The sequence below is a fragment of the Hydra viridissima genome, unplaced genomic scaffold, assembly GCF_058129835.1.
Source record: "Hydra viridissima isolate aposymbiotic clone 2 unplaced genomic scaffold, HvirCarnegie_v1 scaffold_19, whole genome shotgun sequence".
Taxonomy (NCBI): domain Eukaryota; kingdom Metazoa; phylum Cnidaria; class Hydrozoa; order Anthoathecata; family Hydridae; genus Hydra; species Hydra viridissima.
In genome coordinates, this window is record NW_028324318.1 from 1453959 (window position 1) to 1480208 (window position 26250).

The 26250-nt window shown below is 27.5% G+C and overlaps 1 protein-coding gene, 1 long non-coding RNA gene and 4 pseudogenes across 4 annotated transcripts; 4 read left to right on the forward strand and 2 right to left on the reverse strand.

Annotated features, from left to right (window-relative positions):
• Nucleotides 1–26250, reverse strand: part of LOC149876627 (uncharacterized) — a 96309-nt pseudogene that overhangs the window by 66009 nt on the left and 4050 nt on the right.
• Nucleotides 764–7186, forward strand: LOC149876633 (uncharacterized). Its single transcript, XM_090075249.1, has 12 exons — nucleotides 764–775; nucleotides 842–913; nucleotides 1002–1237; nucleotides 1341–2264; nucleotides 2531–2657; nucleotides 4010–4415; nucleotides 4568–4642; nucleotides 4738–4806; nucleotides 4909–4965; nucleotides 6535–6600; nucleotides 6838–6933; nucleotides 7050–7186. Exons 1-12 carry the CDS (start codon nucleotides 764–766, stop codon nucleotides 7184–7186), a joined length of 2277 nt encoding a protein of 758 aa, XP_089931375.1.
• LOC149876634 (uncharacterized) lies at nucleotides 7667–9369 on the reverse strand. Its single transcript, XR_016448636.1, has 3 exons — nucleotides 9226–9369; nucleotides 8853–8932; nucleotides 7667–8664 (listed from the first exon to the last, which is right to left on the reverse strand). It is a non-coding gene; the product is annotated as an uncharacterized LOC149876634 (long non-coding RNA).
• LOC149876635 (uncharacterized) lies at nucleotides 10256–13955 on the forward strand (annotated as a pseudogene). Its single transcript, XR_016448623.1, has 3 exons — nucleotides 10256–10554; nucleotides 11478–12946; nucleotides 13211–13955. The product of XR_016448623.1 is annotated as an uncharacterized LOC149876635 (transcript).
• Nucleotides 17434–19983, forward strand: LOC145183146 (uncharacterized; annotated as a pseudogene).
• LOC145195481 (putative serine/threonine-protein kinase DDB_G0272254) lies at nucleotides 20918–24891 on the forward strand (annotated as a pseudogene). Its single transcript, XR_016448625.1, has 3 exons — nucleotides 20918–21007; nucleotides 23577–24461; nucleotides 24567–24891. The product of XR_016448625.1 is annotated as a putative serine/threonine-protein kinase DDB_G0272254 (transcript).

Here is a 26250-nt window from a genome sequence, read left to right on the forward strand (position 1 = left end):
GTATCATAAAATCTTAGTTAATCAGCTTGTACCAAGTATAAAAGAACTTTTTCCTAATAGTGACTACATCTTTCAACATGATAACGATCCTAAACATACAGCACGGTTGAATAAAAGATATCTAGAATCTAAATTAATACCAGTTATGTCTTGGCCAGCACAGTCTCCTGATTTAAATCCAATAGAAAACCTTTGGTCTATATTGGATAGAAAATTGAAAGAACGTAGAGCAACAAATGAAGATGATTTGTTCCAAATTCTTCTTGATGGTTGGAATGCTTTGCCAAACGATTTATTAAAAAGACTTGTAGATAGTATGCCTTCCAGATGCGCAGAAGTCATAAAAAACAAAGGATGGCCAATTAAGTACTAAAACAGCTGAAACCTAAAAAATGCTTTACAAATCCTAATTTCTTTTTATTATATGTAATATACAATGATGTTATAAACATTTTTATCAAAATTGTCCTATAATACTTTTATTATACGAGTCTTACTCATTTTTTGTTGCTGTTTTTATTAAAAAAACTAGTGTGGCTTTTTTTTTGCACCACCCTGTATGTATACAAAAAGCTTACCAAACAATGCTCAGACACTCAGTTGGCACAGTTAAAGTATTTTATAAGTACAGATAAGCGCTAATAGGACATTATAATAATTGCATGATACAATAAAATTATTACAAAAAATGCTCCAAAATCAAATGATTTATGCTTTAAAGCATTCAAATTTATTCTTTATTGTTTTCACACAAAAACCTACAATGATTTTAAAAGTAAGCAATTACAAAAACATAAATACCATGCCTAAAAATTAAATTTAATTAGTATTTTATTTCCAGGAACCACTATTAAATACATCAAGTGTAGAAGAATTGATAGAGACCAAAAGCGATCAGAATATAACTGAGAATGTAATCTGATTCATTTTCTATTTCATTATTATTATTTCTCAATAAATTTAAAAAATTTTCTAAAAATAAATTAAATTTAACAATTTAGGCCAAACTATTAACAAAGAAAACAAGAAAACCATCAAGGCTATGTATATTCTGCAATAAATTTCAAACAAGGCTGTCAAGACATATTCAGCTTAAACACCAAGACAATGAAAGAGTCAAAGTTGCTCTTAAACTTCCTGAACCTGAAAAAATAAAAATGATTGATTTATTTAAGAAAGAAGGAATCAAAAATTACAACATCGAACAAGCTAAATTAGAAGAGCCTAATTTTCAAAGGTGAGAATATTTTTGCTATTTAACTGACTTAGATTTTTTAAGCAAACAATTTTATAAAACATTTTAACTCACTATACTATTACTTTTAAATAAACAAATTTAGAGAAAGAGTACCTATTAAAATTCACTCCCAAGAGGAAATCCCACAAAATCTTGAAATGTTTGGAAGCTGTAATGGATTTTTCTCGAAAAGATTTATAAGTCGCCACCTTAAACTTTGCAGTTCAAACTCTTCTAAACCAGCATTGCAAGTTCCATTATCTTTACTAAAGAATAGTTTTGCAGTGTCTCTTCCGGAGGATTTTGTTAGAGATGTTCTATCAAATCTAAGAAATGACAGCATTGGTCTTATTTGCAAACAAGACAGTAACATCTTAACAATAGGACTTCGATTACATGACAAAATGAAGAGAAAGTGTGACAAGACGTCTGAAGTCTTAAAATCAGTCAGGAATGACATGAGACGTCTAGCACACTTATACTCAATTTTTAATTCCATTGAAGGTGTGCTTAAAAAATATAACAACTCAATGGACATGTTTAATAGAGTAAACTTTGATTATTTAAGATTAGCAATTGATAAATACACTACAAACGAGGAATATTTGAAGTCTGGCCTCAAAATTGTTCTTTCATCTTTAATTAAAAAATCTGCAAAAATAATGAAAGGAACAGTTTTGACCCAGAACAACAATAACCTCACATTTGAGCAAAACAATAAAGAGGTTCTTGAAAAAGTCCAAGAAATAGACTTATTTATTTCTGTTTTTGATACCTGGAAAGGATTTGTATTTGGGGATGCAAGTTATGACATAAACAAAAAACGCCAACAAAAATTAAGGAAGCCAGCTTCCTTACCAGAAGAAGATGATATTAAAACACTTAAGAACTATATCTTAAAAAATGTAAACAAAGTAATGACTGATGGGTACATATTTTGGGATACCCATGTATTCGTTAAACTTCGAGATTTGTTGTGCACTAGGTTAACATTGCTTAATGCGAGGCGTGGTGGAGAACCTGCAAGGTAACTTTTTCATAAATTTTTGTACATTAATTTTTTCAATACTAAAATATTGAAGTAATTAACATCTTTTTAAAATGAAATGGATAATGTAAACAGAGTTTAACATGACCTCAGCAGTAAGGTCAGATCAAACAGTTAAAACAGTAATTTATGAACAGAACAACAAAAATATCAATAAAAAATTAATAAATAAAAATCATAAAAACAAGTTACAAAAGGAGATTGTTTGTACAGAAAAATTATTAAACTAAAAATATTTCTCCTAGGTTATTATTAAGTGATTGGAAAGATGCAGAAAAAGGCTCGTGGGTTGATCCTCAACGAGTTCAACAGCTTGACGAACTTGACAGAAAATTAACAAATACATTGCAAATAGCTTATATGACTGGAAAGGTATTGTTTTTTTTTATTAAAATAATCTTTTGAAAAGAAGTATTAAAAATTACCAATTAGTAAAAATGATAGTAATCATTTAATAGTTGAGTACCCAAAGTCAAAAATCTCTGAATTTCTGTAACATTGACATTTCAAGCACTATTTGCAGAAATATAAAGTGATTTAGATTGTTTTTAAAAAAATCTAGCATCAGGGTGTCATACTAAAGCATACAATTACATTTTTCAATGTCCTTTTTTACAAACTATACATCTCATTGGCATCAATTTAACAAGGTTGTTACAAATTTCAGATAGAACTCTTCTTTAAATGTAATGCAATTCTTGTATTAAACTACTTATGAAATGTATTCTGACCTCAACTAACTTTTTTCTCCTTCAAGCCTAAATACAGTGGATTGATTATAAATCTGGTGATTGAGCATCATTGATTTCAAATCTTGTGATTGAACATGTATAGATATTACACAAATCTGCTCAAACAAAATTAAAGAAGCTCCACATAGCAATACTAACCCTCTCAATGCTACCATACACCCTTGGTAATATAAAACAATTGCTATACTTTTCACATTTAAATCTTTTAACAAGCCCTTGCTTTTCTTGTCTATTACTTCAAATTACTTTCACTTCTGAAAATTTCTTGCTTCTGCTTACATTAATATTTTCTTATAAGCTTATCTCTTTTTCCAAGGTAAAATGCTTCTCACTATATTTAAGAAACAAGATTTTCACAGTTTTCAGTGAAGGTTTTGGTAAGATCATTATGACTTAACCTTGCATTTGCACTAATATGACAAAATATAAAACTGTTTAACTATGAAGAAAAAGTCTTCATAAACTAACCAAATTTCTTGATCCTTGATGGTAGTAAATATCACCTCAAATGTTTTAGGAGTATATCTGACATCATTTTCAGAAATCAACAATCTAATGGCTATTTCTCTGTTGTTGATCCTTCACACCTCTTATCTACCACTACTTTTTATTACTTTTCTATTTTAAGTTTGGGATCTTCTTACAATCTCAGCCAAAAAAAATCTGAAATGATTATCATTATCTATTTTTGTGCAACCTTTGTAAGGAAATAATAAAACTAGCATTGTTTAATAAAAAGTTATAAAGCTCTTTAGGTGAAGTTTTACTTATGAGTAAACAAACAAATAGGTTTTCAGGCTATTGTAGACCATGATTATAGAAAATTTATTTTTCTTCATCATTCTAAATTTTTAGAATTTCTAGTTCCCAAAATAGTCCTGTTCACTGTCAAATTCTGCATATACACATAAGTTACTTAATAAGATTCATTCAAGATAGATCACTTATACAACCTCTGAAAATATACTTTAGGGAAACAATCATTTGGTGCCAGTCATTATTCCAAAAGACTCTATTGAAGCAATTAGAAAATTAGCAGATTTTAAAATTCGAAAGGATGCAGGTATTTCTGAAGAAAATCAATATCTTTTTCCTAGTACACAGGGAAGCAAAAACCATGTCTCAGGGTGGCATGCTCTTCACAATATTTGCATAAAAATTAAAGACAAATTGCACTTCTCAAATAAACTTACAGCAACATCAAACCGTCATCGAGTAAGTACGTTGTTTGCAATGCTGGATTTACCTCTTAGAGATAGAGAACTGTTTTACGAGCATATGGGCCACAGTCAAGCAATAAACCAAAATGATTATCAAGCACCACCAGCTTTACTTGAAATAACAAAAGTTGGTCGACACTTGATAGATCTTGATAATGGTCAGTGTTTTTTCCTTTAATATTATTATTCTGAAAAAAAAAAAAAAAAAAAAAAAAAGTGAAACAAAATAGATGCTAAATACTTTAAAATATAGCTAAGTCTTCTGTTTGTTCAAAGAGATTTTATTTTTTTAATATAATTTATTTCAAAGGAATACAAAAAGCTCCTTCAAGTACTTGTCAGACAGTAACTTTAACCACTGTTAGTGATCACCATTCTCAAAATGGTAATTAATTATAATTTAAATTATAATTTAAAAATTCAGCAGTACATTTTTTGAATTAAATTTTAAGAGCAAAGTAATTTTTATAATCCTTACAGATTGGACAGAGCACAGCAGTAGTGAAAATGAGGAAAATGATAATGATTGGCTTCCTGATAATAAATTTAGTAAGTTTATAAAGTATTTATGCAGTCTAAAATATCATTACCTAAATTTTTAAAGAACCTTTTTTGGATAATAGAAAATATCAAAATGATTTGCTTTGTTAGAAAATAAAATCAATAAAAGAAAAATGGGAGATAATGAATATGATCAAAATGAATCTGGTAAGTTCCAAATTCTTCTTGTATTTACAATGGATTTTATGTAGTGATTATTCCTTTGATTCTCTCTTAGTTTTTCTCAAAATTAAAATTAAAAAATCAATGAGGGAAAATAATGAGAATAAAAAAAATCAAAGACTGAAAATCCTCTTTGTTCTTTAACATTGGTAGTGGCATTAAAAATAAGAATATTTAAAAAACCTCTAAAGTGTTTACTATGTATTGGTGTATCTAATAGCTCATTTATTTATTGTTCATAAACATTTTTTTAAAAATGGCTTTACTTTTATCTTCTAGTTTTAATTATAGTAAATTCTAAACAAGTTGATAAGCACAATTATAAATATCTATGTTGTATTATAAAGAAGTGGAATAAAAAATAATATGAATTTGAAAATAAGTACCATTTAAGTTTAAAATTTTTATTATGATAAATTCAAAATTATGTCAATGTTCAAATACAAGCCAAAATAATATCAAAAAGACAAAACAAAATAGAAAAAAATTTTTTTTTTTCAAACTATATCTCTTCTTTTTGGGTCCTTCTTTAACTTGTAATTTTATCCCAAGCACCTACAATAACTGCTTTTAGCTCTCATCTTTCTTTGGAAATTTCTGGACTTCAGCTTTTTTTTGAAAATCAATCAGAAAGTTCAATTGGATTAACAAATGGTGCCAGGGCCAGCTACTTCACTGCATGAAAATGATTTTTATTAGTTTTACATTTTGAGAAACTGTCTCTTTACATGTCTTTACATCTTTTCAACAAATCTTCAATCTTTTTGCTTTTTAACAAAATCATATTGCTGAAAATATTGTTAAAGTAGGTTTAATTAATATAAAATTAAATACATAAAATTAAATTAGATAACCATTTATAGCTTCAACATTTTCCCTTTTTTAACAGCTTAAAGAAGTATCTTTGCTTTTAGAGAAATTTACACACTAAACATTTTGCCAAAAAAAAAACACTTCATATATTCTTTAAAGGTTTTGATCAAACACAATGGTAATATCTTACAAAGTTTTTTTGTACATTGTTTCTCAAAATTACAAATCATATTTTGTTAATCAAAAAGTTGTAATTTTTCAAAGATGATAGTTGGAGGTTTTTTGATTAAAAAGTATAAAGTTCTTTTTAAAAAAACAAACAGCGAATTAGCAATTTAAGCATTTTAAACTATCAGAAGAAGTAGCTGGGATATCACTCAATTTCACAAGTAAAAATTTACTAAATAGAACAGTAAATTTTCAGGGGACAAGCGTTACATTTTAAAAGATTTTTGGATGAAATACTCAATGTTATTCTTCACAAAAATGTCTCTAAAACACAAAATATTCTTTGAAGGTTATATAAAAATTATCAGCTAAGGTAAATTCGTACTTTTAAAAATTAACTTGAAACTTTTGTCATTTGCTTGAAAACCTAACTACATCCTAGTTGAGTTTTTCGTGAATATGGTTATTGAGGTCCCCTAAGAAATTGACCTTTTTATGCCCTACTGAAATAATGTTACTGGTATAAAAAGTATCACCATGTAAATATGGTTTGAATATTTCTTTCCAATACAGGTCAACTCAGAAAAACAAGATTGTTAGATGTGGTTGTAAATAATGAAGTAGCTGAGAATAAATCTGGTATGTTTTTTCAATATTGTTTTAAGAATACATATTTATATAAGTTCATATTGCTATTTCAACAAATTAAAATAAAGGTTGTAAAAATATATACCTAAGTTCATAGGATTATGTGCAATAACTTGTAGTTAGCATATCTGGTTATCTAAAAGAATTTTAAAATGTAAAATCAACCTTTCTATATTATCATTCATAGTGACCTGACTATTAAGTATTTAACATATAAATTTGTTTTAGGGAGATCATACTTTCAATGGAGTGCAGAACAAGTCAAGCTTGTTCACAGTACATTTGGACCTTTTATCAATGGTACTAACTTGAGCACTTTTCCAGGTGAGTTGTAGGCAGTGCTTTGATAATTTAATTTTAATCAAAAAATACATATATATGCTACTTTTTTATGAATTAACTGTAAATCTAAATAGATGTAAGTTATTATTATTTTAAAGCAAAAAACCAAATGAAGGAGTTCAGCGAACGCTATAATGTTGATATTCAAAAACTTAGAACAAAAATTTATAATGAGCGACAGAGAGTAAACAAACTTCATGAGCAAAGAATGAAAGACATGAAAATGTTAGAGTGAAAAATTACTGATATTTTGTAATGGTAGATTTTCTTTTTTACTTTTAGTACCTTAACACTAATTTTGAAAGAAAAATGAAACCAATCATTTTGATGTCAAATCTGTAACTTTTTGGAGATGATAGACTAATGATTTCTTCGCAAAAATAACTAAATTTCAAAATAAATAAATGGTTATTAACCTCCCCCTCCCTCTTTCTCTGCAATAGTTTTCTATAGTTATACATTTATACTTTTTTAGTTGCTTTCACCTCACCTTTCAGTTCACCTTGCCTAGTTTAAAAGAGAGGAAGTTTTTAGAAAGAAAGAATAAAATACATTGCTGAAATATTTTTTGGTTTTAAAATGTCTATAAAAAAAAAGATATATGAAAGGTAGATACTTATTTTCAAAGACCAGCCCAAAGACATTGTATACATATGTATATGAATGACATAACCTCTTTTGCTGAATCATCTTTAGAATTTTAGATTAAACATTCTCAAAAATATTGGTTATGATTAAACGTTTTTAAGTATAACTATTAAAGAATTTTTCTTAATAATATTTTACTTTTTATGAAATTTATCAATTAGTTACTTTGAAAGTAAATAATCTAAAAACATTCATTGGATACAACAGTCATAATTGGAAAATAGCATAAATTTATCTTTATGCAGTTTAACAATTCTAAGGCATGCACTTTAATAAATATACATAGAACTAAAACTTACAGTAAGACCTCTGTAAAATGAATAACTCATGAGTTACAAAAAATGTTTAGCGGTGTACATAACACAGCTTGCACTGAATTGATATAATGTAAATTAAATGTAATAAACTAAACAAAAACTAAATATCCTCTGCCCTGCCAACTAACTGTACTAGAATACGAAGAACTCAAAAATAGTAACCTTAATCGCACAACCTTTTTAAATAGCATTATAGCTCATTTGCCTCCATTTGCTTCCATGCGATTATGCACTCCATTTGCAAGCATGCGTTTCTGGTTGTCGTTTTGTCGGAACGCGATTTAAATTGATAATTAATAATACAAGTAAAAACTGAAATTAAGTATTGAAATACATAGGAAAAAAATTTAAAGTCGTTAGACTGGTAAAAATGCAGGAAATGCTAAATGAAATCATTGGAAAACATGAAAATGTATAAACGAAACATTCCATCAAAAAATTTATAAGATCATTACATAAGTCATGTAGTTTTGTCCTCTACTGCTTTGGTGGTAAATATTAATGGAATTTTATTTATTAGCATTTTACATTTATACCAATATTTACAAGACTAGTATATCATGCCCTGTCGAAAATCAACTTATTCGGTAAATCTTTATGTTCGAAGATGATACACATTCACCTCCTCTTGTTCAATTTGCGTATGTACTTGTACAAGGGTGCGCTCCTGTTTAAATAACCTTACTCAGCTCAAGACAATAAAAGAAAAATTTTTCTTCGCATGGAGCATATCACTTTTATCTTTAACCTAAATTTAAAAAAAAAAAGGAAAATAAAACCGCTCCTTTGAAGTACTCAAAATATCTTAACTCCCCCCTCCCCTATCATCCCGAAAGACGCACTATGATACTTAATTACTCATACCAAATGTTTTAACAAAAATAAAGCTATTGAAAGCATAAGTAAATTTATTAGTCATAATTATGGAATGCATACTTTAATGTTATCTGTCTTTTTATTTGATATTTAAGCCTTTACAGCCCTTTGAAACATCATATCGGTTGATAACCTACTAACTAAAAAACAAAAGATGATAAAAATAAACAAAATTTATGAACTAAACAACATAAAAACTGGGCTGTATTTTGCTTTGGAGCATAAAATCAGAACTACTTATCAAGAGTTTATAAGGTTGAGTGCAATAAAAAAAAGAACGAAAACCTAACAAGCAATGGCTTCATAAGTTTAATATAATGTGTTAACATCTTATTACCGAAAAATTAATTAGAAATACTTACAACTAAAACTTTAATCAAAAACTAAATAATTTAACAATAAGAAAAATAATTCAAAACAAAAATAAACTTACCAAGTTAACAACTAAACACTAAAGATTGCGCAAAGTTTAGAACAAAGAAAAAGCTCTCACGGTTGCATAACTAAAAAAAACAAAGTCGAAAACATTCACGTTGCTCAACTTTTTCACTTCTACTAGGTATGTGTGCAAAATTTTTAAACTATTCAGCTATTCAATTATTTTACATGATTGTAAAGAGCTTTAAATCAGTATAACGATGGTGAAAATTTCATAAAAAACTAATGATTCTACTAAAAGTTATGTCCATGACAAAAATTCATTATAAAGAATGCTTAAGAAAGCTGCAACCAACTTAAAAAATTAGCGCTCGGCTTACGGTGGTTATATAATAGAACTTCATTGTTTAGTTTTTAGCGCATTACTTTGCCTTGGTCATATTTTTATTCAATTAATAACAGAATAAGGTTTTTTTTGTGTGTTTTTGTGTGTAAATCATGTTTTGAATACTTTAAAAAAATCACCAATATTTTAAGTAAGGTTTCATTTTTCTAAAAAAACAATTTTTTAATGAATAAAAAAGTCAAATATACAAAAGGTTCATAATCTTGAATCCCCCCCAACCTCTCCAACAGAAGAAAATTTGGTACCTTTACTGCGTGCAAAAATAGAGTATGAGCGTGTCATTATTTTTTAATAAATTTTGGCAGGTACATAGAAAATAGATATATAAAATTGATTCAAAAGTTAGCAAAAAAACGCACATACCTACTTCTACTTTACTAAAAATTCCAAAACTACGCTGCACAATCAGACCACTACCTACCTACCCTCATTTTTAGCACAAATATGCATTTTTCAAACTCCTTTCCCGTCCCTTTTAATGTAAGTTGTAAACTCGTGAGGTTAGAATTATTTTGTTCTATCTCCAAGTTTAAACGTTGGGAGAAAGTTTTTGATTTTTTCTAAAAGTAAAAATTGTTTAGAGCTTTAGCTTTTATTTTTAAAGAAATAATAACTTATTCTTTAAATAAATTTATATTTAAAGAAACTATTTAGAAAAAAATTTATAAAATAATGCGTATTTCAAAAGTTATTATTACTAACTAAAATTAATAATTCATTTTCTCCCAACTTTCAAAATTGGAGATAGAACAAAATAATTCTTACCTCGCGAACTATCTGAATTCAACCAACCCCACTCCCTCCTTGCTCATTTTGTTCGCTCCATCGGTGCTCCTTCCTCCCCTGTCCATCCTTTGGGCACATTTTGGTTCAGAATTATTGACGCTTTGGTTACATGAAACGGAGGATCGAAAAATTCAATGACAATCTTCAACGCAGAACATTTAAAAGATGTGTAAAACAGTATGTGGTTATTTTGTAAGTTATTTCTTATTTCCTTCTGTATTTGTCTTTGTTAAAGTACTATTCTCCAGTTTCAGTTAATAAAAATTTAACTTTAACTGAATAATTGAGTTCAGATGCAGCTATGGGGCTATGAGATCCCACTTGCATTTAAATTGGCTAAACTCTGTGAGTTTGAAAGCAATGCTTTAATGAATATTTGGGAAAGTAACCCTTTTTTTTTCGCTAATATATTATTATTGCAATTTTATGTTTACTGATGAAATAAACTGAAAGATCTTCATGCAATCATTTTTATCATCAAGAAATATGTTGTTAGAATGTGATTTATTTGTTGATTTAATAATACACTTTCATTATTGAATTAATGATATTCAATAATATAAATGATTGCATAAAGTTCTTTAATTTTTTAAATCAAAATAGTTTACCACAGAACTAAATAAACTGTTTTTTCAAGATATTTACCGTAAAATGAGGTGACTTTGGCCTGGTAGGTGACTTTGGCTAATTTATAAAAAAAATGTTTAACTTTTAAAAACTACTTTGTACTTTTGAGGCTTCCTCCAAATTTAAGTTTATCTCAAAAGTAAAGTTATTCTGTTTATTTATTACTTATATTAATTGCAGTTTGCGGATTTATTAATATATTTTTTTGTTTGTTTATTATTTATATGCTGCAAAATTGCGAGTTGGTTGAAAATGCTGTTAATATTTGAGTGGGTTGTGATGTTATAACTAATAGTATTTATAACACTTCTAATTAAAAATAACATTAATTAAAGTTTATGGGGTGGCTTTGGTCACAATTTGGGGTGACTTTAACCTTAGTGAAAAAATGTAATTATTTGATTTTCAACACAATATTTTTGATTTTTTTTTTCAGAAAATGTTGTCTACAGATAAAATTTTATATAATTTTAAATTTTGGTTTTAAGGACAAAATACTAATTAATAATCATATTTATATCAAAGAAAACATGCCAAGAACATATAAACGTGTTGCTGGGAGTCGTGATTATATTCCATACACCCAGGAAACATTAACCAAATGTTTAAAAGAAGTAAGAAGTGGTAATTTAACACAAACAGATGCTTGCTTAACCTTTAAAATTCCTCTATCAACAATAAAAAATAAATTGAAAGGTTTACATAATAAAAAACCAGGGGGGTTGCACAATATTTAGTGAAATTGAAGAAGAAATTTTTGCAAACTATGTTATAGCTATGTCTTCTTTTGGATTCCCAGTTGACTGTTATGATTTACGAAGTATTGTGAAGTCTTATGCAGACTGTAAAGGAATGTTTATTAGGCAATTTGCAGGAAATATGCCTGGTATTGAATGGGTAAAATCATTCCTTAAGAGAAATGAACAATTAAGTGTTAGATTTGCAAGTAACATTAAAAGAAAGAGGGCAGAAGTAGGTACTGTTACTATTAATAACTTTTTTGATAATATCACTCCTGAACTGGCAGGGGTTCCTCCATCAAACATTTGGAATTACGATGAAACTAATTTAACAGATGACCCTGGTAATAAACTAGTAATAACAAAGCGAAGATCAAAATATCCTGAGAGGATAATAAATTCAACAAAGTCTGCTACATCTTTGATGTATTGTGGTAATGCAAAAGGGCATATCCTTTCTCCATATATTGTATATAAAGCTGATTCTATGTGGACAACTTGGACAGAAAATGGACCAAAAGGAGCACGTTATAACCGCTCAAAGAGTGGATGGTTTGACTCCAGTTGTTTTACAGATTGGTTTGAATCTTTATTGTTACCTAAACTAAAAAAAGCTCCTGGAAAACATGTTCTAATTGGAGACAATTTGTCATCACATATAAATACATATGTACTGTCTTTGTGTGAAGAAAACAACATTAAGTTTATTGCACTTCCTCCAAACTCCACGCATTTAATGCAGCCATTGGATGTTGCATATTTTCGACCAATGAAAGCTCAGTGGAGAAAAATATAAACAACTTGCAAGGAAAGTGGCAAAGGACGTAAAGCTCCTTCCCTTCCAAAAGACCAGTTTCCAGAATTGCTTAAATGTCTCATGAAAAAAATTGAAGAACCTGGTTGTGAAAGTATGAAGGCAGGCTTCAGAAAAACTGGATTATACCCACTTGATCGAAAACAGGTACTAGATAGACTTCCTAAACGAACATTTACAAATGAAGATGTCGATGTAGAAATAGGTTCTCTTGTCAGTGATTCTTTCATACAACATTTAGTTGAAGCTAGAGGTGATGATCATATACCCCTTAATAAAAAGCGACATAAAGTCTCTGTTGTCCCAGGAAAAAGTGTATCATCAATTGATGTAGTTAATATGCAAGCAGCTATAAATACAAGTAAGAAAAAGAAAAAAAATGACTTTTGCAAAAAAAACAAAGGTATCCACTCTTGAACAGCAAATAATTACAGATAACTTATTAAATAACTCTAGCATTTATAGTTTGATGATTGATGCATAGTTTTTTGAGTTTTAAATATTATCAAGATTTCTGTGTGATTTATATCTTAATTAAATGTGTAAATTAGCTTCAAGCTTTTGTTTTTAATATTTTTTTGCCTTAAAAACATATCACCTTGTATCCATGTATCTGTGAATATGTAAATTATGAAACGAATAATCCATAATTATAATTTGCTTTTAGGTGGCCAAAGTCACCACCACTATAGGGGTGACTTTGACTCACCGTAAAAATTGAAAAAATTGGGTAAAAGGTATAAAACTTTTGTTTTTTATTTTAATTATTTATTTCTTTGACATTGTGCACACCTAATGCAATTTATATCAATATATTAATCATTTATAATTAAATTTTGAAAAAAAAAAGATTTTAAATTTGGCCAAAGTCACCTCATTTTACGGTACCAATTTTTCAACAATTTTTAACAAATTCCTAGATATTTAACAGTTCTAATATAAATTTTAACCATCATATTCTGCAAGAAAACATCTCTTCAGTTGTATATAAACAATCTCAGTTTTGCACCTGTAGCATCTCAACAAAGTCACATAAAAGTTACTGTTATACAACGTTAAACGTAATTAAATTCATAATGGAATCAAGTTTAAGTGTTAAACTTAATTCAATATTAATTCTCCCCCAAAAATACCAAAAGTTTTTTTAAAGTTATTTTATGCTAAAAACATTTTTCAGCTAGAAGACATTGTTGTTTGAAACTGTGGAAGTAGCATTTGGTACTATAAAAAAATCCACTAGTTAAAAAAATTCCAGAACAAACAAAAACTTAAGAAAGCATAAATAAACAAAGGGTTTTTACACTCAGAAACAAATGGCGTAAAGTTCATGTGATGATTTTTTAAATCCTAGTGAAAATTTTTCATTTCCAGTAATTTATGTACCATTTCTATAATAATAATACAGTTTTAAAAGCGTACAATTATACAATTTATAAAAATATACTATTTACAAAAATATAAAACAAATTTCAAAATCTTCAAAAATTTATTCAAAAAAAAGGCAAAAGAAAAACAGGTGTTTTTTTTTTAAAAATAATTATCTTGAAAATGTTAATTAAATTTGTAAAATACCAAAATAGTTACCCAATAAGATATCAGAAGTTTTAATTCATATAATCTCTACTCATAAAGTATATTTCTTTTGACTGATAAACAATATATATATATATATATATATAAAAACTTGACGGCTCATCAGTTCAATCTTGTTCAATATTTCTGCCTTATGTTGTAATTTTAGTATTTTGTTTAGAATTTTGTTTAGTATTTTGTTTTTTAGATTTAATAAGCACATCTGTTCAATATATCGTGTTAGGAAGAAAATATCTTGATCATCATTATAAAAAGATAACCAAATATGCAGCTAAATATGAAAGTAAAGCAAGTGCTTGTTAAGTATTTAATTCTATTTTCTGAATGAAAACTGAGGCACAGTGAACAGGTTTTTTATTATTCTACTTCCTCTTAACTTCACCATTAAACCTTTAAAAATACAAAAAAAAAACTGTTGATGTCCAAAAGCATATCATAAGTTAAATTGCAATGAAAGAGATGCATTTTGAGAGTTATAATTAAATTTTAAAAAAATCTTTAAGATCTAAAGAAAACCAAAGTTTTTGTCAAATTAAAAAAAATTTTGAAAAATTAATTTTACTCTACTTTATCATATTTCAAATTTTTTTTTACTGATTTTACAGTTTTTTTTAGTCTCATATATGTGTTGGGAAGACAACATCTTTTAGTGATCATTGGAAAAAACTTCAGAAACTAAAAGTAAGCTTAGAAAAATTGAAAAAATCTTAAAACATGTTTGTTAAATAATTTCCAATATTTTCCAATAGATATTATTAGGTTTATTTATATTTTACATACTTTTAAATTCAAGATAAAATGTAGCATATGAAAAGAAAAGTAACTGTTTAGTATTTTTTGTTTTTTTTAGCAGATAAAAGCACAAAACAAAATACAAGAGAAAAACATTGGGTTAGGCAAGGTGACAAGATTGGTAACTGGCGGATGTAACACGAATAATAGCGTTGAAAGTCAAAATGAGAAAACCTTTTTCTTTAGTTGTTAATCAAAAGCAGCATGTCATGGACAGAAACACTTTTTTTGTACCTTTTACTCAGAGCAGAATCTTTTGTAACATTTAAGATAACATAAATAAATTCATCTATTGGACTAAATTTTTTACTGACCATCCGAGAAACTTTATCCATTATTAAGAAAAATAACCAGTGCTAGCGTCAATTATATGAAATTATCTTAAGATATACATGTTATTAACTTTTTTTTCTTCTAATGTAGTTAACGTCTAGGTTTTGATATTTCATGATCAAGAAATTGTCAAACTATCAATTTTTAAGTGAAAATAAAAAAAAAAAAAAAAAAAGTGAATATCTGTGATGTGAGCTGTTCAGGGAACTAACAAATTAAGAAACACTTTCTGACTTTACAACGAGTTTCTAAAAAACCCCCATCATGAGTATATTCTTTTCGAAGCGAAAACTCAGTTAACGAAACTTCTTAAGCTATGACAACTGAAATAAAAATTTATAATGCTTAATGTAACTACCACTTTTAGCTCACACCACGCCGTTATGAATTTATTTCACTTTTAATTGTAACGAAAAACGTTTTGTATTCAGATGCGTTAAAATTACAAACTATCTGAAGGAAATATCACATTTTTTTTTTTTTTTTTAATTAAACTCAGCGATTTAACTAACTCACAGTGGCGTAATTAAAATGAGCGGGGACTACGGCAATCTTCAGACGCCATTTGAAAAATTTGCAAATTTTACGTACGCTTATTAGGCTCCTTTTCACTTAAATTTGTTTATTTAAAATTCTGGTAAAGAATACATTCAAGGTTCCTAATTCAGTTTAACTTCTGGATAAAAAATTTTAACAACGAGTTACATCAAATATCGGGAAATGAAATGAGAGCAAAGATCTATATTAACTAGATATCTAACTCCGCATAAAATTCATAGAAAAATGTAAACGAAATTTATTTATATTAGCAAATCAAAAGTAACGTATAAGTTACTTTTAAATAACTATAACTACAAAGCATTAAATACTGCAAAATTTCAAAAAATAATTACATTTTCACCAATTCTTAAACATATTTTCTAATCAAACCGACAAAAATATCTGTTGGTTGTTTTTTATCATTTCGCGATTTTCTGCTGGCAAAGCAACATTGCTGGTTGTTTTGCCCGCAGAAAATCGCTGCCGTTATGAAGCAAATTTTTTTTTTTGCTCTGCCGTTATGAAGCAAAAAAAAAATTTGCTTCATAACGGCAGCGCGAGTTAGTCATCTAGTAAATGTATAACATTGAGTGAGAGTAACTGCCTTTTTAGTTTTTTTCACATGAGCAAGTGCAGAAAGCTCTTTTACTAACACATAAAGGATCTCTCTCTTAATTGCAGTAAAAACGATCATAAAATAAAAATGTTTAAAAGTGAGGAGGATGGAGAAATTCTAATGAATGTGCTCCTCTAAGTATAAAGCTATATTTTTTGGTCAGAATGAAACATGTGATGAAAATCTGGAAAAAATAATTGAAGATTTCAAAACATTTTCGGGTGGATAACGGGAACATCAGGAAAGGTGGAGGGGGTAATTGTTCAAAAGATGGGGGGAAAAAAATGGGTGGGAGTTGAAAACTCTTAAGTTACTCCGCTGAAAGCAACCCAGCAAAAGACTATCCTAGTTTAATAAAAAGGCAGAAAAGTTTAACAGTATTCTCTCACACATTTAAGTTATTTTTATTTAAAAAAATTAGTTTTGTTTGTTTAATAAATTTGATCACACATACTTGTAAAGCTGTGTATGCTTCAAATTGTCATTTAAACAAAGCCAAATATTTTTTAAAAACAAATGTCGTAAAATTTAAATAATAATTATTAGCAAAACTAAAAAAAATAGTTCTAAATTGAAGAAACTTTTATTTAAGAAGTGATTCAGTGAAAATTTAATAGCGATTCGAATGAAAAAGGTTCGAAAACCTAAAAGGCTATTAGGGCGACATAGACAAGTCGCTTTAATGTTCAATTAGTGTTTGTATTACTTTAAGGCGACAGCATATTTTATATCTTTTAAATTTCAGCCGTTGTTGATGAAAACAAGATAAAAACAACCTTTTTTATGCCTTTGAGTTATATTCTATAGATATAATCATCAATGATAAAAATAAAACGAAAAAAAAAATGTCGCCTTAAACTTACAAAATTACACTGTCGCCCTATCATCACATCCAGTGTTATATATATATATATATATATATATATATATATATATATATATATATATATATATATATATATATATATATATATATATATATATATATATATATATGTATACAAACTTACAAATTTAAATGTTAATTCTTTAAGGTTTGACTTACTTAAACATGATGGGATTATAAAGGATGAAATACATATAAAAATTGGTGGTGATCATGGAGGTGGTTCTTTTAAAATGAGTTACCAAGTTGTTAATCAAAATCAGCCTAACTCAAAATCAAATAGTCTTGTGTTTAGTACTTTTGAAGCAAAAGACTATCGTGTCAATCTGAATGTTGGACTGTCTAGATATACACAGCAAGTTGATGAGTTGCAAAAAATGGTTTGGAAGTAAGTTAATATGTCACAGCAGTCACGGTTAATATTTGTTCTGAACAATAAAATATAATTTTTCAGAACAATTCATATTACTTTTTTTTTCTTGAGTTTCCACACATGTTTGGGTGGGTACTTTGTAATTAGTTTTAGGATGTTATTACTGTATCAAAGCTGTAAAATATTTATTCTCCATAAAGTCTTAGATAAAAAAACTTTTTTGTTTAGAAATCACCATTGTCGTGTTTTTATGTTTGGAGATTACGATTTTCTGTGCAGTGTATATGGAATCACAGGAGCTAGTGGTAAGTTTTTTTTCTAATATGAAATAAATAAATCATTATCCTAACAAATCTATTTCTGCAATTGAATAATTATTTTTTTAATCAGTCGTTCAACACATTATTTATTACTTTTTTTCTTCATTTCACAGGTCGGCACTGCTGCCTCTTTTGTGACATAACAAAGGAAGAGATCAAAATAACTCCTGAAAATGGAAAACATAATGTTTCACATAGAACACTTTGTTCGTTAAGAGATAACTTTGAGTCTTTTCAGAGTTTTGGAGGAATTTTAAAGAATGCGAAGCTTTTCAACAATGTTATTGATCAATCTTTGTTTAATATTCCTCTGGATCAAGTAAATTAGTTCTTTTTATTTAAATAATGCTGTTATACTACAAAATAGTTACAGTTGTTTTTATTAATTTTAACAGGTTGCAATGCCTGCATTACATATATCTCTGGGTATCTACTTGAAGTTTTTTATTATGTTAGAAGATGAGTGTCATTTAATTGATATAAAACTTGCTGGAGAACTTGCATTAAGAAATAAAACTATTGGTAAAGCAGAATTTGACAAGTTTATTTCCATCCATGTCCAATCAAGTCTTTTGAATAGCATTATTACAGATTGTCTAGAAAAAATTGCTCTTCTGCAAGACACAGTTGGAATACAAGTTTTGCGTGATCCAGAAAGAGCAGAAGATATTTTGAAAATATATAAACCAAGAATTCTTTATTATGAATTGAGAAAAAACGAAAAGGTATTGTTTTTCAGTAAAAAATATGAATCATTAAATTTACTATTAATCAAAATTTATAGATAAAACTTGCTTTAAAACTTTGTTCAAACTAGGATAATACAATTTAATAAAGAGGATGAAGTTTTTCTTACTTTAAGTTATCAATATTTTTTTAATTTATACAAATATAATTAAAAGATTAAATATCTGTAAATTTTGTCTACCTAATTTAATTAAAAAACATATTATTAGTCAATAGAGCTACAAAGTTTACACGAATGTAACGAACTAGACAAAGTGTCAGGACCATGCATTCAAAAACTAGATGAAATATTGAAAGAAAATAAAGTTGAAAGGCAAGCCTATCATGGGAAATGTTTTGTAGGAAACCATGTTCACAAAATGCTTAAGGTTGTTGTTTTAATACTGTAAATACATATATATATATATATATATATATATAAATGCATATATGAGTATATACAACAAACTGTTTTATTATATATAATAAAAAAGTGTATTGCATAAAATAATATATTTAATGCTCAATGCTAATAATGCCTTGATTTATGAATTGATTTGACTTTTTTTGATATTTTTTTATTTACAGCATCAACCATTGCTTGACTTATGCAATTCGATTCCAAAGCTAGTTGTAGACCTTGGATTTATAGATACTGGTGTTCACTTACAATCTATTGATGTGAGCCAGAAATTTAAAAAGTTATTTTCATATTATTCTAAGTGTCATAATATTATGAATAGTTCACACTATTTCAAAGATAATGATATTCAGGAGCTTGGTAAATATTTAACTGACTTTTTCGATTTTACTCTTGTAAATTTTTCTCTTGATTGTAAATTATAATACCTAAACTACCTCTTGTTATTTTTACAGTATGATATTATTGAGTATTATTTTTCTTTATGTATTGTATAATGGAAAATTTCGTCAATTTTTAGATTTAGCAATCAAAAAATTCATGGAATTTTATAGATTTACATGGCCAGATGCTTCTGTAACACCTAAAATGCATTTACTTGAAAACCATGTATATCAGTTTATTGAAAAATGGAGATTAGGAATCGGTGTGTATGGTGAACAAGGTGGTGAAAGTTTACACGCCGAATTCAACAATCTTAATTGATTATTCTGGCATATGAAGGGTTGTAGTCGGCTAGAAAGCACTGTTAAAAAACATTTTTTAAGAAATCATCCTAAAGCAAAAGATATAAAGCCAATTGTAAAAAAAAGAAAAATGAGTTAATAAAATTTTACAAATATTTTTGTAAAAGAATTTTAAAATTAGTTGAAAATTTGTTATAAATTTTAAAAGTTTAAAAGAAAAACAAATTCCTAATTTAAATTTCATTTTCAAATTGACCTTATTGATTTTAACCCTTAAGCATAAATAAGCTAACCTTACATTTTTTTCAGTCAAAAAAATAAAATAATTTTTGCCTAACGTTATATAAATTATCTCGATTTAAAAAAATGACTGGTGAAAATGATTAATATAAAATTTTTCCTTAGAGTATCGAGAATAAGAATATGTTTTAATTTTTATCCAAAAAATTTTCAGTCGCAAGATATTCTTTAAATAAGTGAGGGGATGCTGTTTTTTTTTCACCTAAAAACTTAATTATTTTAAACAAAAAAATCTCTTACTTTACGACTTATTATTATTATTTTTTTTAATTTAATAAAGAGCTTATCAATTATATAACTTAAAAACTTTTTATTTTTTTGATTGCGAAGACTAAATAGACATTTAGAAAGGAAATCAATCACTAAAGTTTTTAGTTTTTACGGAAAAACTGCTCCGCCATTTTTTTTTATTCTTTATATAGTGTAATTTAATGCGCATGCTCACAATAACATCCTACGCTTAAATCACCGTGCTAATTCGGTGGCGACAAACGTCAGTGAAACAATTCGACTTGCTAAACAATTCGAACTTTCCCTCACGATGACGTGAACATTATCAACGACATTTTTTCAAAAACTTGAAGTGAGAACTCAAAAATATTTACCAAAAAAACATGAACTTATTTAGACCTTGAAAAGTATGTTAATATTTACAGTTTTTGAAAAAATGTAAATATTAACATATTTCAACATTTTTTTACAGATAGTCTTTATAGAAATATTTCTTAGAAATTCGAATATCGAACTTTAGAATATTAACAACTGCCCAAACCAGTTTTTATAAATTTCGGATATTTTTGCGGGAACATGATTTTTAAACGTGTCTTTCATTCAATCAAAACGTGAAGCGAAAGTAAAAAACTTTTTTCTTTATTAAGGTAAAAGTTATTTTTGCAAATTTAAAATAATTTTAAATAGAGGGGAGGGGGGCAGCTTTGAAGGGGGGCAGCTTTAAAAAAATGAATTTTTATTGCGTTTTTGTATTTAAACTTAATAAAGCTAAATATTTTGTAAAGATAAAATTTACCGTTGCAGCTGTCATCTGTCTTTCCAGCCATTTGGCATTAACTGGACAAAATATGTGATGGTTTGTTTTTGAGGACAAATCGTAAACATTTCGACATAAAGTTGTAAGATTTTCCTGACCGCGTTTCTAATCCGTGAGATGTTTAATATCATTTTAAGATAATTCATAACATTTACAATTAAACAGAAAATGTCAATAATTGAGATAATTTTGTTCGGAAAAATGTTTGTTTATTATTTAAAATGATTTTGGGGCAGTTTTGAATCAAATGAATGGGGCACCTTTGAATCGCTGTTTAAATTTCTCGTATTTTATTGCTTGATTATTACAGCCTGAATTTTGATTACTTTGAAATTATAAAAAAAAGAGAGTGACAGAAGTCATAGAGGAAAATGTAAGAAATGCTGTTCTCCAAGTTGCAAATGGATAAATGAGGCCAAACGAGAATAAAGAAGCGTAAAAATTTATTATTTAAGACCAAGTTAGGTTTGACAACTAAATATACTGTCGCATAAGTATTTAGTAAAAACGAGGAAATAATGTTAAGAGACTACCAAGTAAGAAGCTCTAAAACGAATTATGGCTTGACAAATGAACGAGCAAAAGAACTTAATCCATTTCCATTTACCGGTATAATCGTATTTTTTTGAATTTTAACCCTTTGAACTCCTAATTTTTTTTAATTACCTAAAAGGAAAAACTTGACAAAATATATGTATTTTGCATATTCGGAATATTCAGAATGAGATTATATATTATAGATATTAAGTATTTAAAAGAAAAAAAAAATACATTTGATAACTAAAATTATTTTTAAATTTTGTGTTACTAAAATGTCGAGTCTAACTCGACATAGGAGTTGGTTGAAGCAATATGTCGAGCCAAACTCGACAAAGGAGTGGAAAGGGTTAAGGTTTAGTTATCTTTGTAAGTTTTATTTTTTTTTAAATTTGCCTCTATTTACAGCTTAAATAGCTTTATATAACTTTCGTTTAATCAACTCTTTAGAGTGATTATAAGATAGTATAGAGAAAATAACTGATTTTTACTATTAGAAACTTAAACTTAATAAAATTTAAAAATAAATCAATGGTCTGTTTTAAAAAAAAGAATTTAATCACTAGTTATTTCCATTTGCCAAAGATAATTCAAAGCTACCCCAGGTGTATTCAAAGCTCCCTCAGGTTGGGGCAGATTTAAACATTTTCACGCATATTCAAGGAATAAGAATTCTAACTTAATGTTTAGCTCAGAACTCATTAAAACAATACAGTTTTATTCCTTATTCATTGCTTTGACTATTCAGAAGAAAAAAAGTGCTTCGAATAATTAAAATATTGATTTATAAAAAACGTTTAAAAAACGCTCAAAGCCCCCCCCCTCTCCCCTACATATAAAAAACTTCATACTTTATTCTTAATTAAAAAAAACAAGTAAAATATATTTTGAGTTTACAATAACAAATTATTAGTGAACTAAACCTCTTTTTTTTTGCAAACCGTCAGGTTAGAATTATTCTGTTCTATCTCCCATTTTAAACGTTGGGAGAAAAGAAACTTTTAATTTTACTAAGTAATGATCACTTTTAAAATACATTTTATTTTTAAATTTTTTTTTCCTAAATAGTTTCTTTAAACATAAATTATTTTAAAAATAAGTTACTTTTTAAAAAAGTAATTGTAAAATTTTAAGTAATCTTTACTTATAGAAAAAAATCTAAGACTTTCTTTCAACGTTTAAAATGGGAGATAGAACAAAATAATTCTAACCAGACGAAACATAAACATTAAAAAAAAAAAATTTCGTTATCATGTATCATAAAAAATGAAGTTAAAATAGCAAAAATTAACAGTTTAGTTAAAGCTATTAGTTCTCACTTAAAAACTGATTGTTTAAAAAAAAAAAAGTATTGGTATTAGGTAAGCATAAGTCGCAGAAGTCTCGTATGTACGATAATACCATAAACGGTACTTCGAAGTTGTTATCGAAAAAATCAGTCCTTCCAAAACCGATCCCAATTCTGTATCTTTATTGTAAAAAATGACCTATCCTGTGACCACACGATACTTCCCGTAACGAGACTCCGATGGTTAGTGATACGTCAATGATTCCCAAAGTGGGGCGCGCGCCCGTCTGTGGAGCGTAAAGAACTTTCAGGGGGCAATTATAAAATTGCTAACTAAAACCGATTTTGCAAATAAAAACCATTGTTAACCATGTTTTTTAATTTGCACTCTTTAATTTTTTTATTTATTTTACAAATCATCGAATTTCGTTTCCAAATTTTTTAATTGTCTTTGAAAAATCACATTTGAGAAAAATTCCACTTTGAATTTTTCATTAAAAAAAATATTGAAACAGATATTTCATAAGTATGGATAAAAAATCACCATACTTTAGTTAATTTATTTCAATTTTAGATAATGGCTACATTCTCATTAAAATCACTGTCGGATCTAGAATGTAAAATGAAAGATTTTTTGATAGATATTCCGCTCAGTTTCAGTATAAAGATAGGCGAAGGGACATCCGCATCTATTTTTAAATTTGAGCTAAAAGGAGAGCCGCTTGCTGTCAAAATCTTTAAGCAACCACTATCCAAGAAGAAAACACTGCAGGTAGCAGATAAATTATGCAAACTAGTTTGCCCTCATCTCGTAGTGTTTAGAGGATATTCATTACGACCATCAGCATTTATATTTGAGTACTGTGGAGTAAATGTTGGAGATGAATGTATAAACAATGTATCTCAACAGATCAAAATTTTTAATGACAACGATCATTACGTATTAAATGAGAGGTTAGACATCATCAAACAAGCTGCCATGGGTTTAAAAACATTACACGACAGCGGTGTTATACACAGAGACTTTAAACCATCTAACCTTTTGGTCACTGGAACATTGAGCAAACTATGTGTTAATTTATCCGACTTTGATGACATTTCATTAATACAGGACACTATTAATGCCACCCTAACGAATAAATCTTTTTTATTGGGAATGACTTTAGCTTACACAGCACCGGAAATCTGCAAACAGGAAGTTAAAGACCCATCTTTTAAGTCAGACATTCATTCCTGGGCAATGTTATCTTACGAAGTTCTTTCTGGATATGATAGCCCTTGAGTCAATATAATACCTATTCTTAATGATTCTCTCCTAATAGAGGCACTGCATCAATATAAACGACCTAATATAAACAATTTGAAACAATTTTACACTTTTAATGACGAACTTTGGGTTTTGAAAATGATTTGCAATGCCTGGGACTCAGATCCAGAAGTCAGAAACAATATTGATAAGGTAGGATTATTGGAATTTAGTAATTGAAAGTAGGATGGAAAAAAATTTGAAGTTCATAAAATTAAAGAGAAAGGAAATCTTCCAACTTAAATTCTTTTTTCTTAGATTCTACTTACCTTAAATAAAGATAGAAGAAACAAAAAACAGCCTCAAGCAATGAAACTAAAACCAACAAAAAAAACCTATCCTCTCAATGAACGTAGACAGGTATAAAGAAATTTTAATATTAAAACAACTTTTTTAACCATCAAATATTTTCATAAGCACATTTTCTTTGGAAGGGTTTTATCTTTACCATCCCAAAATAAAATAATTGAATTATTGAAATCATAAAGCAGTATTTCTTGTTTTATCTAGAATTCAAGAGCCCATTTTGCTTAAATATTAATAAAACTGAATTTACTTTAAAATCAAGTGACATTAACATGAATTAATTTAAATATCATTATCATTAATGAAAACTTTGATTAAATTCAGAAATATTTGCAATATTTGTACCTTTAACTACTTTCTTCACTTTTATTAACTAAAAGTAATGAATTTAAAAGATAAAATTTAAAAAAGAAAGAACCAAAATACAAGTAAACAAAAACTTTGACAGTAACAATTTCTAAGTTGAAAAACAAAACCTTTTACATGATAACATCAAAAAATTAGCCACAAATTTATGTCCATATAAAAAAATACGGATCAATTTTTACTTTACTCAAAGAAAGTCAACTCATTTGTGTATGGTTATTTAGAAATTCAGTCTGAGCCTTATTTAAAACCAGTCTGTAAATTTGCAATTTTTATAAAAGAGAGTAGATAATTATATACCTTAAAATTTTTATTTTCTAGTTAACTACTTCTTTCAGAAAATAGCTAAATAAAATGATTACACTAAAACTATTACACTTATAATTACACATATTAAACCAGAGAACATAAAAAAATGTTATTTTCTAGTTTAAATATGACATTATCGAAGCTTAATGTCATATTTAAATAAGTAAATATGACATTAAGTTGGAACAATTTATTACAATCGTATGCCCTTCCTGATGTTAACTTGTTTTGTAGATAATATCTAGTGATAATGTAAAAGATATTTTACTATTATAAAATAAATGTAACTTTTGTATTCTTTATCTTTGTCTTGTTAGCAAATTTACATTTTTTTTTCAAATTTAATGCTCTTAAAAATTTATTTTAAGTAGTTTTTTATAACAAATGAAAATTTTTTTTTTTAAATTAATAGCAGTTTTATAGCATTTTAGTTTACACAAGTTTATTGCTGCAGCTAAGTTTCTTCATTTCAGTTCGCAGTGATCTTTTTTGGAATCTTACCTTGCAACTTTGTGTTTTTCACATTCATTTTCTTGCAAAATGAAAATGCTTGAACTCCTACAAATAAACCGATAATCTGCTCAAGCACTTTTGTTTTGATTTTGTTTGTAACAGAAGTATCAGTTGATATACAAACATTGTTAAAATTAGATATAACTGTTATATTTGTAAGAATTTCTTTTACAAAATCATTTACAGAAAACACTGATAAATGTTGAAGTTTTTTTTTCTAAATAATAGCTCACATTGTACAAGTATATCAATAAATTTAGAATTCACTCTCCTTAAACCATCTCTATCACGAGCATTTTATTGTGTCAAATTCTACTTTACATGCTAGAAGTAAAGAGTATCATTGAATGCTATAAAAAAAATAAGTTTTTTGAATAGTGTAACTTATTGAACAGTTAGTGAATAATATAAGCAGCTAAATATTGCAAACTTCATTTCTGCATCCTTT